This window comes from Morone saxatilis, unplaced genomic scaffold (assembly GCF_004916995.1).
Source record: "Morone saxatilis isolate NCDOM2014 unplaced genomic scaffold, NCSU_SB_2.0 Contig6, whole genome shotgun sequence".
NCBI classification, from domain to species: Eukaryota; Metazoa; Chordata; class Actinopteri; family Moronidae; genus Morone; species Morone saxatilis.
This window is the reverse complement of record NW_023340206.1, coordinates 9,952,680-9,970,594: the sequence shown is the minus strand read 5'-3', so window position 1 is coordinate 9,970,594 and position 17,915 is coordinate 9,952,680. Positions and strand designations below refer to the sequence as shown.

General features: G+C 41.7%; 1 protein-coding gene across 2 annotated transcripts in view; it reads right to left on the bottom strand.

Moving 5' to 3' along the window:
• LOC118339726 (neural cell adhesion molecule 2-like) overlaps window positions 1-17,915 on the bottom strand; it is a 252,040-nt gene that overhangs the window by 72,757 nt on the left and 161,368 nt on the right. For both annotated transcript variants that reach the window (XM_035677429.1, XM_035677430.1), the window contains exons 2-3: window positions 10,609-10,683; window positions 3,595-3,801 (exon numbers count right to left, since the gene is read on the bottom strand). In XM_035677429.1, the coding sequence (XP_035533322.1) occupies window positions 3,595-3,801; window positions 10,609-10,683 (282 nt within the window). The remainder of the gene's footprint in view (window positions 1-3,594; window positions 3,802-10,608; window positions 10,684-17,915) is intronic.

Genomic DNA, 17,915 nt, shown 5'->3' with positions numbered 1-17,915 from the left:
GTTTTCTGGGACACAGATAAGGCGATTCTGGTGAAGCAGGACATGAGACAGAAGGGTGGCCGTTTCACTTGCTGCCAATCACAACCATGACAAGAACAATCATTGAGCAGATATTCTGCAGCCTCTCTGTTTGCAGAATTAGACAAGAACACAGGGAGCCTTTGATTCACTATCTCACTTTCAGGAAAGCTTAAATAATACATCCCACTCTGTGCCAGTTTGAAGCTGTGTCCTCCCTCTTGACAAACATTTGCTGTTTTGACAAATTGCTTTTATGAGGACACTGTTCTTGGACCAGCACTTCTCCTCAAACAGCATGTGATCCTTCTTCGAACCCCCGCTTTTGTTCGGATAGCCGGCTTTGATGTGCGCCGGGGCTGGCACCGCTAGCGCTGCAACCACCTGCTATCATCTGCGTGCTGTACTGCAAAGGTGTGAATAAATCAACGACAGCTCCCCTATCAGTCCCTTCCGTTAGTGAGGCTTCGGCATTAGCATTTTGCTGTGAGATTTATGCCAGGCTGCTCCCTAAAATGAGCTTTCTCTCCCCGACTGCACCCTCCGCCTGCGAACGTGCCTGGCATCTCAGTGTCTTCATTAACTTCAAAGATGCCTTTGCATGTTTTTGCCATTCACTCAGTTGGTTTCTTATCAATTTCGCCCGTGTTCTTCTTTTTATTTCCAAAATCTATTGCTCTTTTACTCCCTCCTCTCACACTCTCTCTTTGGTTTGAGCATTTCTTGTGTCACTTGTTTCCTTCTGTTAGTCTCCATTTCCTCTCTTTTGTTGTCATGCTGCTCAACAAGAGAATCAGTAAGGGAAACATCCTCTCCAGAGTAACACTCTACTGCACACTTGACACTGGCAAATTGAGGATATACTCAGTACTCCAGAGCTTCTCTTGCGCCGTTCACCTACACATCACTGCGAGGATAACTGCCTGATAAGTTGACTATCCAATTTCCCTGGACCTCTCTCAACCGGGACACAGATTTGTCCGTGTCTTTACTAGCCAATTTCACTGGTTTTGGGAAATGGGCTTATGCAGCATTATTGCTTTGTACATTAATAAACAGAGGAGATGAGAGGAGCTGGCTCCAACCTTGTGCTGGCCTATTTTATTATGAATTTCCTTATATCACCTTATGTGCCTGCAAAAGCACCAAATTTCTGCAGTTTATTCAAAGCAATTTTGCTCTCAGTAAACTTCAGTTTGCAGTCAGATAACTTAATATTGAGATTGTCATCGTCCATGTGGGACAGCGAGAGTTACATGCTTATCCTTAAACACAAAGTATAATTGAGGCTGTGAATGCCATTAGTTTTGTAAGAACTGGTCATGAACCAAAGTATTGGACAGTGTAAAGATTTGACCTGATGGTGGTGCTAGATGAAAAGTTAAGGTTATTACAGTTCATCTTGAGCGGGGACATGAATGTCTGTACAATTTTATAGAAATCCATCTGATAGATGGAGAGACATTTTACTGAAAACAATAAATGTGAACCCTATGTCGGTCTATTTATAAAATTTCACAACAATCCATCCAGTAGTTATCAAGATATTTCACTAAAAGCCAGAAATTAAAAAAGTTAGGGGATCACCAAAGTCAGTATGAATAATCCTTTCAGGTCCATGACTGTTTGTATGGATGGAAATCCATCCAACATATATTTCAGTCAAGACCAAAGTGGTGGATCAACTGACAGACCTGACAATCCCTAGAGCAACTAGCATGGCTATTAAACCAGCAGGGAAGCCAGCAAGCAGCTTCTTTTAATGCTTTTATGAAGACCAGGCACCTGTTTTGGATTCAAAACAGACCTGCCACTCCATGTAGCATGATTATAACCAGCCATCATGGAGATGTCAGCAACTACTGAGAGGATGTCAACACTTTCCTTCCCACAGGTCATGAATTTCATGTACAACATGTTGTAGCACACAGACCCATGCACCACCTCGGAGTCCTCGCCTGCTCCGGCTGTGCGCTGGCAGAACGGCTGGCTAGAGCTTTAGGCAGTTTATTTTTTTTTTTATCCGCATGCTGCTCATGCAATCTACACCGAGGGCCCGAGTGAGTGACGCCCAGTTGCCATGGAAACAATGGTTTTAGGGAGCTGGTTATGTGGTGAATGAGGCGAAGGCTGAGTGGTGGCAGGTGTGATTGAGGCTATGATGTCTTCCCTAATGGCTCACTGGGCGAGGATGAAAAAGGCAACCACACAGCGGGTGATGATTTCCAGAGTGTGTGCACATATAATTGTGTGTGTGTGTGTGTCTCCTGGAATCAAAACCCTGTACCTTGACGTTTTCTCCAATTAAACTTGGGGAAGACTCCTGATCAAAGTGCTGGAGTGTGTGGGTATTTGGGTTATTCGGTTCTTATGTAATATTTTCACATGAATTATAATATTATTCCAATGCTCCTCTGTGAACAGAAGCTGTTAAAGGTATCGGGAGATATACCTTTTGTCCATAAACATAGCCCTAGGAAGGATTGTAGATGCTAATACTACCACTATAACTGTGCTAAAGCAAATACACTGTAATGCCTATAGAGAATTTGACTTTTTACAGCTTTTGTTAGAATCCCTCCTTCCTTACATACTATTACTAAGTAACTTGAGTCTAGCGAGACACCTATTCACCTTCAAGTCACCAAAACCAAAACTTTTTTCATGTGTTAGTGTCCAAATTATATTTTTCATCTGATTCCAGTGCAAGAATAACGTCTTTACATAGAATCAAAAAGTATAACATTGATTTGATTACTACACAGAACATTCTCGTCCATTTTGTTGCAGTCAATTCAGTTCAATACAACTTAATTTATCCCTATCTTTATTTAGAAATTGCAGTGGTAGCAGCCCAAAGCCTCATACTCAACTCATATCCAGTTTCAAACTGGTGTTTTGGGGCAGAATAACTAGTCAAAGGCTACGGTGATCTTATGTAGGGGTGATTGCTGAGAATAAGTGAATAAATATCACTGCTTTCACAAGGTTGCCCCCAATAGTAGCTACGATTCTGGCCCCACATTGGCTAATTCTTGTCCTCAGTAAATCACAGGAACGAGCTAGTAGGATTTAAGTTGGAACTTGCTCAAGGACACACTAACAGGTCAAATTGTGGTTAATTCATTGCTTACCGTGAGGATGGATCCTGCGATGGGACAGTCCCTGTAACCACTGAGCCACTCCCTGCCTCGTAACATTAAATTTTGCCCAAGAAATAGTGATGGGTCAGCACGGCAGGTTAGCCTCAGTGCCACATCCCTCATTATGCCTGGCAGGATCCCAGTCCCATGGCATTACTAGCTGTCATTATACTTTAATCACAAGAATGAGTGTAACACACACTCTCACACACGAACGCACAGGCACACAGATAGAGCTACCATTTATAAAAGCTTGTGGCTGTGGTGAGGCTTGGAATATGAATAGGCTGGCTATCCCTGTGATCAAAGACTAATGTGAGAGGTTTATTCTCTTCATGTCTCCGTGTCTAAATCTCCTCAGGAGGCAAACACAGAGCATCTGCAGGTAAATGTGCAAATGTGCATGAGAGTGCACGTTATCTGTCAAGCTTACGGTAGATCTCCAGCACCACTGAGGCCTCCTCGGTGTGACCGCTGGCGTCGGTGGCCTGGCAGCGGTAGATACCCGCGTCCTCGATGATGGCGTTGTAAATGATGAGCCTGGATCGTGACGTCTCCGTGTGGAGTGCCATTCGCCTGGACGACACGATGCGCTCGCCCTGGGGGTTGTACCACTCCAGCCTCACTGGCTCGCCGATAGCTAGTAGCAAGGTCAGAGAAGGAGAGATCAAAAAAAGTGATTATGATGAGTAAAAATTTGACTCTCTTGTACCAGGCGAGGCAGGATTGTATCAATTGGATTGTTTTCCTTTTAATGTCACTCACACCTGGGATTTATCCCGACAGGCTGTTGACATTTAAATACCCAAGGACATTTATTACTTCCTCTTCCTTCGTGTTGAATTCCAGCAGCTTTATGTATTTTCCAAATTAGTCCAATAAGTCCAACTGATAACCTTCCAGTCCCAAGACTATATCTGAAAATACTGGATGGCCCACGAGTGACATTCACTTGGCATAAAGTCAGTCAGCTTAAAAGACACTTAGCCTGAAGTGACAATGCAGTTTGATGACAGCTAGTCGGTTTGCCTGTTTGTGTTCTGTTTCAATTATTTTAGTTTCTGCTGACTGAGTTTTTAAGGCTGGATCAGATCCTGGCAGCGTACCCTGCAAGAGGGTATCTGAGGCTGCTTAATCAACAAAGCTGTGCTTAACCACTTCTTTAAGCCATTTTGACAATGCTCTTGGCAAAACAATCACTACAGAGTCAGCGTTAGGTTGCATAGGATGCTGGGAGCCCCAAGAGCAAGTCCAGCTTTGAAAAACATTCTTGGCATCGGCACCTGATTAAACAGATCTGGAAAGACATTGAAAAAAGACAACAGGTTACCTCTTTCTGAGCTCCATTTCATATTAAATCAGACTGATATTGTGGAGGAATTTGTAGAAACAATTGGTTACTGATACTTGATGTATTTCACAAAGGTTTTACATGTCAGTACTAAAGCATTGCTGCTCATTTTGGTCCACTGAACAGCTGAGGACCATCCAAAGTTGTTACTGGAACTTGTCGAGGGAACAGACGGCCTGAAGTTATATGATTATGTCATAATCTTGGATTTACATAGCTAATAAGTCTGCTATGGGAACAGGGACATATGTAGGCTGTAAATTCCACTCTTATTTCCAAGTGTCTGCATGAATAGAAACGCACACAGAGACAGTAAACACAGAAACAAATAGTAGGCCTGATAAACAGCTAACTTGAACCCAGATTAAAATGGAGTCCACATGTAGCCTCGAAACATGAAGTGATCTGGCCACTGTAGGAGATGATAGGGCCATCTGCAAGCAGAAGGTACCCTTTGCCTGTAAATTCTGCACATTAAAGTGTCAGTGTAGATGGCCATTATTCGGCCCATAAATCAACCAGAGCCTTGAACAAGAGAGGAGATGGACATAAGCTTGTCTAGTCCCCCAGAGACAGGTGACTGAAGCAAAAAATAGAAGTAACACAAGTTGGAGACACGTTTTGTGTTTAGGAAAATGGACAGTAGTTGGTGGCAAGAGATAACCCGAGAGAGAGAGAGAGCAGGAAGCAGGCAGTTTCAATGCTCTCTTTCCCCTTCAGTGACTATTAGCAAGATGCCCTTGAGCAAAGTTTTTAACCTCCAGCTGCTCAGCAGCCAGCAGCAGAGGGTTGGGATGATTTATCTCAAGAGCTCCAAGGTGTTACTGTCAGGGTATGGCTCGATGTGGGCCAGGATTTTGCCAGACACATATTTGTCTAGCATGTGCGATCATGTAAAGAGCTTAAGACATCAATAATAATCTCTTATATCTCCACAGCGCTCTGGTACAAAAAGCTAAATTATGATAAATTAGCTGTTTTACAAATGTGCCTCTTGAGGCCTGCACTTTGCATCATAGAAAAACATGCAGGCTCCAACTCACGCCCCATGCTAACACTGGCCCTCATCACAACACTTCCAACAACTATCAGCATCTCACTCTTGGCATGTGTGTCTGCTGCTCGTTAGTTTCAAGGCCAACAATTCTGATGGGGCAATCAAAGGCGAGCATTGCTAAAATCATATTACAGAACAAGCCATTCTCGTTATGTCTCTGCTTTCCTTCACACGTGGCTTACCATGTGGCTTCCCACCGGAGCCTCATGGTTCACGTGGGTACTTGTGGGGAAGAGATAAGTGTCTAGCATCGTTACAGGCGTCCCTTCATACCTGTTAGCATTGCAACGTTATCACCTCTTACCATTTTCTGTTGACAGCAGAGACAGTTAAATGTGTTAAAGTCGATACAGCTAGCATGGTGACAGGCCATTTGCTTCATTGATGATCTGAGAAGACAGGAGTGTGTAACATGCTTCTGTGTGTCTTTACAACTGTATAAATAGTTGGTTGAAATTTGTCAAACCGCTCTTAAAATCTGCATAATCTCTGGGAATCTTGGGGAGAGAAAATGCTGTATGACGGACACTTCTGAAGGTACAGTGGAAAGATAATGATGATCACTTTTCTAAGTGTTAGGAAAATGTTAACACAGCAGCACGCTGATTGATCGTCGGCTTTCGTTAGCTGCTGATGAAACTGACAGCCCCACTCTGTTCCGGCTTGATTTTGACTTGCACACGGAAATGAAAGTCTAAATAAAGACCAGGGCAAGCAACAAAGCTTTATATCAGGAAGGTCTTTCAGACAAAGTGTATGATCCTCCTTAGCAGCGAGGGAACAATATAAAGCAACTGAAATACTGAAGCGATCTACGCCTCCCGCACAAGCCAGATTATTGACTCGACGTGCCCCATGGCGCCAAAATTAGCCTAGTGCAAGCCGAAAAACTCCCACGTCCCCGCGGTGGCTGGCACTGGAGCCATAGTAGTAATTGATTCATGTCTCTGGGGAAGAAGATAGCAGGAGAGAAACAAGAGCTGAGCAAGAATGGAATCACACTGGTCTATGCGTGTAGCTCAACATGATGTCAAAATTATCAGCTACATATCTTTGTCTCTCTTTCCATCTGTCTACTCTGTCTGGCCAACGGATAAATGTAGGTCCACTGGGTCACCTACCTACCTCCAGTTGTCCCAAGAAAACCACGTGGAAACATAATAGCTGTTGGATCTGGTTGGACTACTGAGGCTGCCTTTGTTGTCGCCTCTGTTTTATTTCACAGTCAACACTTGTTCTGGCTCTCCGCCACCTCAGTCATAGGGGAGGTTAAACACACACCTGAACACCAGTTTATAAACCTCCTTATTAGTTACCACATGAGCTCAGGCTCAATTAACCCTGACATGAGACATATTTCATATCAGAAAAGGCTCTTTCTCTGTTGGTTTTGGTTTGTGTTGTTTTCTAACAAAAGGTCTAATTAGCCATTTTTTCCATTTTAACCATTAACTGTGAATATGTACCTTGGCAGGATTTGAAGAAAATACATTTCATGAATCTACAGTATTGATTTCCATTTACTGAATAATAGTAGAAATACATTTAGTATGAGTGGAGAAGCCTGACAAATGTGGGCGCTTCCATACAGTGCACCAGGGGTCACTGAATGGTTTGATGAGTGTGAAAATGATATCAATATCATATCAGATACCAGAGAGACAATGAAATACCATCCAGGAGGGTCGGTTTGTGTAATAACTCTATAGGTCTGGAGGCTTATGAGATCTAATATTATGAGGGAGGATTTTACAACTCTACAAAGTTATCATGGCGACTTTCATGAAATCCTTTGTTGTATTTTCATGCAATGCTATTGTTGATGTGAACATGGCCTTATGCCATGTGCACCTCCTCACGCAATGCCAGATTGTCGGAGACCTGGAGTCATTCCAGTGGAGGGTGAATCAGATTGGATCTGTATTGAAACTGGATATGAAGAATTTGGGCTTTATTTAGGTAAAATAAAACAGTCTTAACTTATTTTACACAGCAAAAAGCATGTCATGTTAATGATGAATGAGCTATTTCCCTCCAAAATGTATCTTTATCAGGGGAATTATTGTGGCTGATCACATAAATACTTGACATTTGCCGTTATTTGCTCATTTCTCTAATCACAAGAACCAGACAACGCCAACCAAGCTTCACATTTGGTTCTGACTCTTGGAGAGCTTTTCCTTCATGTTGTTTTGGCAGTTCCTTTCTATCTAATCAAAGAGCTCCACTGCGCTGTTTCAACAAAGAGAACAGTCCAAGTAGAGGTGTGCTTGTGGCTTTAGACGGTAGACTCCACCACCATCATTCCAACATCAAACAAGAGAATATTTTTTGGGATAATGGTGCTCACCCATGGAGCTTCAGAAACTTGAAAGATCTGTGCCAAGGAGCAATAAAGCTGTTTTGGAGGCCTGTGGTGGTTCAACACCTTTTTGCACAATTAGTATTAGTAACACTGGTTGCGGGTACTGTACTGCTTGTCCTATCATTTAGAGTTTAATTGCTCTTGTACAGCTTGTCTTTTAATTTCTATTCATATTTTGATTTTATATACTTCTAATTATTTATTATTTTTGACTTTTATAGGTGTTTCTGTACATATTTCTGTCCTTAAGCGGCAGCAACATCTGGATTTCCTCTTTGAGGATTAATAAAGACTTATCTTATCTTATAGGACACACAGGCTTCTTGTATTCATCATCCATCTGTACATGGCTACACTATCTATAATAATGCAGCCAACAGTATAGATGAAACATAATGGTTAGCTTCATCTGAACAAAAAACAGCCCACCAAGTGCACTCTCAGCTTACCTATATAGCATATGGTGTTGTGGATATGTATGTGTACTGCAGAAGTAATTGCTTAAATCTCTCATTGTATACATTCATCATAGAGATGCCTCTTGGTCACAACTATGATGAAAACAAACAAACAAGGAACTACTTCACCAGTGACACAAACACAAACACAGGTTTTCTCTCCCTCTCGCGGACCACTTAGTGGTGACTATTTTCAAAAGACAATCTCTCCAGCCGTCCCCTCCCTCGTGCTCTGCAGCTCCGTTCACCTGTTTTTCCTCTCTGCCTCTCTCTCGCTGTTTTCCTTTTCTCTTCCTTACCCTATACCCTCCAGCCTTTTCTTTGTCTCCTCTCACACCTTGGCCTCAACTCAAATCTTCACTGCAAAACATCTTTTTAGCGAGCTTCACTATGAAGGCTTACAGAAAGTATTATTCTGTACCAGGTTGTGAATGAAGGCCAATTCTGCTGGAGGGACGTCTCACAGGACGCTGCACCATAAACATAAGATGATATTATAGAATATTGAAGCCTCCACCTCGTCCATTGGCATCTAGCGGTGAAGTTACAGATGGCAACTAACTGAACACCGCTCGCGCCTGTATCTGGTGACCTGGGAATGAAGATGCGCTGCTTTTGTAGATTTAAAAAAAAAATGTTTTGGAGAAGTTTGTTTAATTCAGTTGATAGATCTCTGTTTTTGTGTTTTTGTTTGTGCTGCACTCAGTGGTTGGAAGTAGGCCTGGCTCAGTGGGCCAGTCTGATGAAATACTGCAGGTTAGCTGAGGTTTTTACTGTTAAACTCTTTTAACAGTTAAACACACACACTTGTTTTTTTAAACTCAAACTTTGCTCATTGCATTAATCAATATATAGGTTATGGATTAAAAACAGGTTTCACAGGGGTTTAAAGTAAAACGAAACATAGTAGAAAGAGGAGAGATTTGGGAATAGAAAAGATACACACACACAAAAAAGGAACTCAAAACCAGGATGTGATACAATCCTTCTTCCTCCAGGCTACCACCTTGACATTCCTCATTTTGACCGAAAACGGTTTGTTTGAACAACAACAACAACAAAAGTTGTGCTCTCTTGAAAAAAAATAAGAGTCGTTTGATCATTTTACCCTGCTGCCAATTCTTCCTGGCAAACTTTTGAAACAAGAAAGATTTGTATCGAGCAAGTGAATCGATTTCACCCAGGTTCCTTTCTCTCAACAACAACAGCACATTCACCTCTCTGTTCTGCCTCTCCTCACAAACGAAACCAATCAACATACAATACAAATGCCTTTCTGGGCTTTCTTTTCTCTAATCCATATTTATGTAGGCCTGATTCATACAAAGGGACTCGGCAATTTAAAGTCAAAAAGTCACTTGAATAGACTCATTCTTTATTTATATGCTCGCAGGTTTGCTCTGGTTTTACCGGGCTTTTGCTTTTTGCCTCTGACTGTTCTGCCCTGCTTTTCAGCCCACTACAGTTGGCAGAACTGCATGTGAATAAGGTAAAAAATCAGGCATAGTGCGACTGCCCGTGGTGGAAAAGGGCAAAAGAAAGCAGCGAGTGACACAAACACTTCCTCCCACGCACTTTGACAGTGGAAGGTGGCTACTTATCTCCCACCTCCAACACTCTTTTGCCTCAAAGCCTTTTCCATTCTCCTCAGTTCTGACGTTTTAGCTCTTTCACAATAAAAGCTCCTACCTTTGCCTTTCAGTTCCTGCCAGTTTGAATCCATTTACCTCTATTTCTTTCTACCCCCCCCATTCTGTCCTCCTCAGCACATGTTAGACCTCCACGCCCCCTCGACGTTCCTCCTGGTGTGTCTCTCTACTCCCTTGGCTGTTAGCTCCACGCTGAGTGGGCTGGCAGGAGAGAAGAGGCAGCCAGCAGGAGGCGGGCCGGGCCTGCCAGAGTGTTTTGCCACCCTGCCGAGCCACTGGCAATGGCGTCGGGTCCTCTGTTATAGCTGAGTGTTGATATACTGTTCAGAGAGGACAATGGGGAGGAGGGACAAGGGGGTCAGGGGCGTCCCCTGCGTGGATCCAGTCACCGCTGGGTCACAGAGTCACTCACCATATGGACAGCATGGATTGTGTTGTGTTCACTGCCATGCGAACAACAAACAGACTTCACAAGCGCTCATTTCAAGCCCCCCGCTGCATTTCTGACCTGCCTCCAGACACACAAACACAAATACAGCACATAGCAATAGTAAGTGGCATCTGTACCTGTGCAGATGAAGAACTTGGACTCTCCGACACTTAACTCCACTTTGTTCAAGGATATGGACACCTGCAGGGCGGCTGTAATGGAGAACAAACAGAGGGACAGAGAAAGAAAGAAAGAAAGAAAGAAAGAGAGGAGAAATGGATTAGTTGTTACAGCCTTAAGAAATTGAAAACACAAAGGATTCTGGTCATTTACTGACTGGAGAGACATAACAATGCAAAATTGTTTGAGAAAAAAATCTGCTTCTTTAGCATTGTGGCTCAGTCTCTTCTTTGTGCCAGATTTCTATATCCGAGGACCTTTTCCTATTGTGTGTCACCATTTACTGCATTTACAAGAAAGGCAGGGTGTGGCTTACATACAGAAATCCTCCTATATAAATAAGAAGCTTCTTAGAAAAAACATTGTCATTGTCCCTGTTGAAAGGAACTATTAATATATTTTCATCCAAACTTTAACTGCTTTCAACATTTCTGTTCAACAGAACAAGTAAGCTATTTCTCCACACAAAGCTCTGCGATAGATTTGCTTGATACCTCCTATTAGGCACAAGGCTGTTTGTGACAAGCTTGTCAGTTTCACAATGAATGGGTCCCTTTCAGCCTGAGGTAATGCTCTTTGCAGTTATCACTCTTGACAATAGTATATGCACTGAACAACGGTGGGATGGGAATTTAAGAAGATGAGCAATTGCAGAGATCAGTAAATAACTCTGTAGTGCTGGTATTTTCCTCCACTGATAAAAAACTTGTCATCCAAGGTTCTTTACATCCTCAATAACAACTCAAGAGCCTTCCACACTGCAGTACAGAAAAAAAGCAGAACAGAAAAGTTGCTTGGAGACATCCGTTCAGCTTAATGACTGAATGAATGAATGAATAAAAGTGGACAGAACCCTTGCAGTCGATGTCAGTGGCACAAAATTTGCAGAGTCACGCTACAATCAAAGGGCATTTGTCTGTTCTGGTCTATTGTAAGTTCGACAATAACAGCACACAATGGGGGCTCTGGGGAAAGTTTTGTAAGGTGTGAAGCGAAAGGTGGTTAGCTGAATAAGAGTGTGGCACAAACTCGGCTGACATGAATTTGTCAAACGGGAGAAAGAGAAAGAAAGGCAGGAGAAGAGTTGTAGCTGCGAAGAGAATCAGACAAAGAATGACAGCACGGCAAGATGGAGCTGAGAATGTGTCTAGATGTCTAATGTGATGAGTAATGATTGGCAACACCGGGGAGAGGGTCATTTTTAGGCCAGAGCCTTTCGATGCAGCGGTAGTCTCGCTACAGCACCGAGCCGAGCAAGATATTTGATGAGCCTGTCATATCTGAGCTCCTCATTCTTCACCCTCAGAGCTGAAAGTCTAGTTAGGCTCAAACTCTAACCACACACACACACATATTCAGACACACACGCTGTATAACACTCCAATGGGTGTTAATTCTCTCTACAACGCTGGAAACTTAACAGTGTAGCTCAGGGCGCTTGTCAATAAATGAGCAAATGATGAAATGATTATCTGCACTTTCTCAGGGGAAGATGGCTGCAGCCAACAGCAGCCTCACGCTGAAGCTGCTCTCCAGCAGTTATCACTGGGAGCCATCTGTCATGAAGCCAGGCTGCCTATGGATGGCAGTAGAGGGGCACTGCTACCTTCGCCGGAGGATGCTACATGATGAGGTTGAGGAGCTGCCTTGTCAATGCATTTGATCATTTTCTGCTGTGTAATCCGAGTGTTAGAGCACTCAGCAGACAATAGCAGAGGCTGTAGGGAATCACACACACAAGCAATGGATGGAGAACTAGTACGCTCATATATGTTACATTTATGGCATCAGGCGCTACATATTTGTCCACACACATTTAAAAACACAATGAAATTTAAGTCTTTGCACATGTGCACTTATATGAAATGACATGTGGCTGTACCACTTGTACACGGTATCTGTACAGCGTCATGGTTTTGTACGTAGTGCATCAATTAATATGATTTCCGCTAATTAAGATGAAGATGAATGTTTTATCTAAAGTTTTCATACCTTCTAAGGTGTTCCTGGGGCCGCTTCACTAACATCCGCAATTAGTGAGCGCCTCCTCAACGTACTCTGTGCATTGCATTGTGGGAGACTAAAGCCCATCAACAGCACAATGAAAAATCGAATGTAAACACACTATACACTCAAAACGTGCTTAGAATTAGTACAACTGATACTGTCTATAAATACACACACACACACACAGTGTTTCAAATGAATGCAAATACTGTTCTGGCGTTGATTAATCATGTCTATTTAACCTGGTGCCCCTTCTACACTCCTTGCCTCTGACTTAAGGCAGATTCCAATCAGCGCTTCAAGTAGTTTAACGGTTTTCAATTATTAATTGATCCCGGTCTGTTCATGCTGTATGTGATTGATCACGTAATAAGTTGCTCACAAAACCCAGCAGGCGAAAGAAAAATGACTTTTTTTGTGCCGCCAGAGTCACTGGTGTGTATCATATAATTAAGTTCAACCTGGAAAATATAACCGTTCAGTTGGCATTTTTAAGCTGAAACACACAACAGTCCCTACAGCGAATATACATTGACATTTTAATAAGAATGCTGACTGGATTTGAAATATGACACGGGAGGATTTGTTTATTCAACACAGTCTCGCCTGGTGGGGACACAAAGAGACATGCTAATTATATCAATTTTCTGAAATAGAATGTTTTCGACTGCACTCACCTGCTTATTACAGCGGCTTGGGTCAATATGTTATGAGCCTGGTAGCAATTATCAGCTCCAATTATTAGCTTCTTTGAGAAGTGTTTTGCAGACGAGCAAAATAAGACAAGAGACAAATCCATTGATTGCCATTTGTAATGTGTCTGATATGGTCGATACAACACATGACTCGCCAGCTCGACTAACGACACTGAGACTAGAATAATTCCAGCATCCGTTATGAAATCTCAACTCGAAGAAAAGTTAGAGAGGCAGGACTTTCAGCAGAAAGTTGGAAAGAAAGAAAAACAGACCCACTTCTTACAAAACTGTCTCCAAGATATTAAAGGCTGCTGGCTCATAATTTAAAAGTTAAATGAGGACAAGACAGAGATTCTACTCTCTGGCCCCCCACAGCACATCAGACCCGTACGAAGCCAAGAGCCTGGTTGTTATATCTGATGGCAATCTAAGTTTTAACAGACAGGAAAATTCCCCTGTCAGGTCCAACTCAGAACCATCTCCAAAATAAGGCTTTATGAAGCATTTTAGCATCTTTCAGCTCATTGTTTTGCTCATTGTTTTGCTCATTGTTTTGCTCTCTGTTTTGCTCTCAGGTCCACAACCTCTGGTTCACTCTCACTGCTCCCATCAGCACCGTCTTCAGGTAGCTGATAAACCAACTACAGCCTACCTACCCAGAACTGGAGAAAAGCTTTTATTTCTAGCATGGTTGACTACTGCAGTGGTCTTTTAACAGGGCTCCCCCAAAAGACGACCAAAAAGCTTTAGGATATTCAAACTACTACTATTACAAGATATGGGAAAAAGCATTACATATTGGGTTCAGGTTGTGCGGGTGTTATTACACAGTGAAGTGAAAGGTTGCCAGAAACATGACGTTGCTCCCTGTCTGCTGGATGTGTAAATAAGCAACTGTTTGCTATCACATTCACTGTGTCACCTTAATACTGTGATTTAGGGGCAATGTTGTGTTTACAGATTGTTGCACTGCCCACATGTGGCTGAAAAAAATAAATACAATCAATGAAGGAAGGTTTAAGTAGTGGCCAGCACTCTGTCCAGGGAAAGATGGACTAATGGCTATTAGATCTTCCATTTGATATCCCTTGCTGTCTATTTGCAAAAACAATTTACTGTTATAAAGTCACATCACCGTTTTAAGTTGCCTCATGCTGCTTTCATTATGTAAAACTTGAAACGTCTTGTAAGCAAGCCAAATCATTATATTCCTCAAACAGAGGTCATTAAAGTCAGTAGCGGGGAAGATGCTAACTGAGCTGTTGACATGATTCAGCGACACCCAGTGAAACAGTAAAAGCCAAACTTGCCAGCAGCTAAGTCAGTGTGGCTAGACCAGACTAAAGGGAGGCTAAACGCACCGTTGCATTTAGCAGCTCGGGCTAAATTCAATGTTTGAATGACAGAGTGGAGAGTGTCCAATCAGCTGGCAGAGAGAGACGGATGTGATTCTGTAATCCTGTTCTCCATAAAAAGCCCCATTAAAGCCATGGCCAAATAAAATGCACCACAGAGAACGTGCCTTTGTGTGTTTGTACATGTGAGAGCGTGTGGGTGTGTGTGTGTACTGTATGTCTTTATTTCTGTGCGTGTGGGAGGGTGTGTGGGTTTGCTTGTGTGTGTGAGTGTGTGTGTGTGTGTTTGTGTGGAACTGTATTAAGCACACAGAGCAGATAGGCCCTTAGGCGAAAAATGCTCTGCTTTAATTGTCTGTGATTTTGTGGAGGAGTTGAAGGGAATTCTTCCCTTGTACCACAGAGACAGAGAGAGAGTGAGACAAAGACAAGAGGTAAAAGAGTGGGTAGAGCAAGAGCAAAAGAAGGAAGGAGATAAAATACTAATTACTGTACTATGGTTTGTATTCACACACACCTGTGTGTCTTATGCATTCCTTCAAAGGTGTTAGCAAAGGCAGAAAAAATAATTTCCTGTATGGAATTAGCTCCAAAAACATCAGTCAGCATCTTTAAAGCTGTAAAGTCTTTTAGGTGAACAGTAGTGTGAGATAATGAGGGATAGTGCAGATGTCAGTGATTCCAGTTTAGTATCAGTATTAGAACCTGGGTCTGTAGTTTGTATTTCTATTGGTTATGTTGACAATGTTTTACTGTATGCAGCCTAAAATTAAAAACATGTCTTATAGATATTTGTAGCATATATGTCACTTTCTTTCAATAAAACATCTATTTTGGGGGGGAGGTGCACGATAGCTCACTTGTGGGCCCCATGTTGGCTGAGTCCTTACCGCAGGGGCAGTGCTCCAGTTCCAACCTGCCGCCCTTTGCTGCATGTCGTCCCCCCCTGTACCTTCTTTCTATTCAACCTTGTGCTATCTTTTCAAATAAAGCCATACAAAATATTTGATATTCTTTATTTGTAATATTTTCATTCTTATATATTTGTTCTTATTCATTCCATGGTTTTATTACTTTGGTGCTTATGTTCCTTATTGTCATTTTGCTTGTTTTGTTAGTTTTTTCTTTGTACAGCACAGGAAAAGTGCTATATAAATAAAGTTTATTATATTATTATTATTATTATTATTATTATAATAAGGAATGATGACCACAACTACAAAAATAAGAGCCAAGATGTATGAAACTGCAGTTTCCCTTTATGTTTCTGCTCCTGTTCACTGTCTAGTATCTAACTTGCTGAAATTGGATCAATTAACCATTCATGTGCTGAATCAAGCAATCATTTATATTTACAGGATTCATTTGCTAATGCCCACTTTTCATTATGAATGATAACTGAATGAGAAAATGGCTCATTTATTATCAAGTTATCAGCATTGGATTGACTGTTAAAAACAATAAAATGTCTCTCCAAAGTAACAGAAGGACCCTTCAGGCTTTTACAGTGAGCTGTGAATGCTGGGAAATAATAAAGTAGATGGAGAAAAAGACATAGTATGCACGATGAGACATTTCCAATGAGAGCAATATTATAAGGGGGAAGTGAGTAGTAAATGTTTATATTTTTTTGTTTTCTTCATATTAATTTCCTGCGGTGCAGACAGAACGCTCTGCAGTATCAGGATGTTTGATTTCACATAATATATTAAGCTCTTGTGAATTAGTTGTTGCCACCTTTAACTATGTATTCATCTATCTTTCGGATCATAGCGGCGTGTTTGTCCATCTGGCTCCCGGTGTCCCTCTTCCTATATATCTGCCTGGCTGCATAACAAGCTTGCTGTTATGAGAGAGGAGAGGAGAGGAGAAGAGGGAAGAGGAGAGAAGACTGCTGGTTTTACTCAGCCAACCATATCCAATCGTGCCGACATACAGTATCAGGCCGCGTGTACAGTCTCAGGCACGACCCACAGCTGCCTATTATCTTCCCTCTCTCTCTCTCTCTCTCTCTCTCCGCACACCTTCTCTGTATCTCTGCTTTTTGCTCACCAACTGCTTTGCGATTTATGTCTCCTTCCTTAAGCCTCTTATGCCTCAGGCTGCAGTGGCCATGAAGGACCTTAAAACTCCAATCATGCACACACACGTGAGCAAAAATATGCAAATACACAGATGTTTCGTTTCACACAGATGTGAAATCTTTTGCTAATTAGTTAGAATATTCAACTTGATCTTATCTAGCAGGTGGCAAAAATGACATTTTTGTACTACCATATACTGCCTCTTTCCCTCTCTTTGTATTTGCAGACTTATTTGTACATATATGAGCATTTGTGGCTCTTCGAATCAGTCGATTAGAGAAATTATGAAGGCAGCCCTTGGGCCACTTAGTGAATGAAGTAAATTAGTCTTAGGAAAAAGTACGTTTTTAAAAATAAAGAAATATTTCTGCACAAAAGTTCATAAAATTGCCTTCATATGTGTCTGAAATGTGTGTGAAAATCACTTTTCTTTAGAAGTATTAAATTACTTTACCTTTTGCTTCCTAATAAAAGCCATTAGTTACATGTTCTCGTCCATTCTCTAGCAGTCTTTGTGATTATTAAAGACAAAATCGTTTTTTTAAGGTTTTAAATAATGAAAGAGCCTACAGCAAGGTCTGTAACAGGTCACAGAGCTCTCATCATTCAGTTGCATTTGCTCTTAAAAGTTTGGAGATACTTACATTGTTTGTTAATAAAAGCGCACAACAGGAAATTAAAAGGTGCACTTGTGTTCACCTCTTTTTTGGGTCATAATTCTGAAATGATGAAAATCATTTAAGATGGGCCAGGGAATATTTTTTATAGATATACTCATAGACATTTAGACATTTTAGTAATCATTAAATAATCACACAAAATATACATAAATAACCTCCTCATGAAGTACTTTGGACTCTGGTAGAGCATTCTCCTGAACCATTCACTTTCTTATGTGCAAATTTGTTCAAGGAAAGACCTTTGGGCTGTTCATCAACATGCACTGAAGCTTGTAGGACTCCAGTAGTAGTACAGTAGTTCTTGGAGATTAACACCAGGGATCACTGATGAATTTTGGTGGTTCAGCAATATCTGCCACTTTCAGAAATCCTGCAGTTCTCTTGGGTGCAGTGCAAAGAAAAATGTGAACGAAGAGTTAGCTTGTTAGGTTTGTTGATGT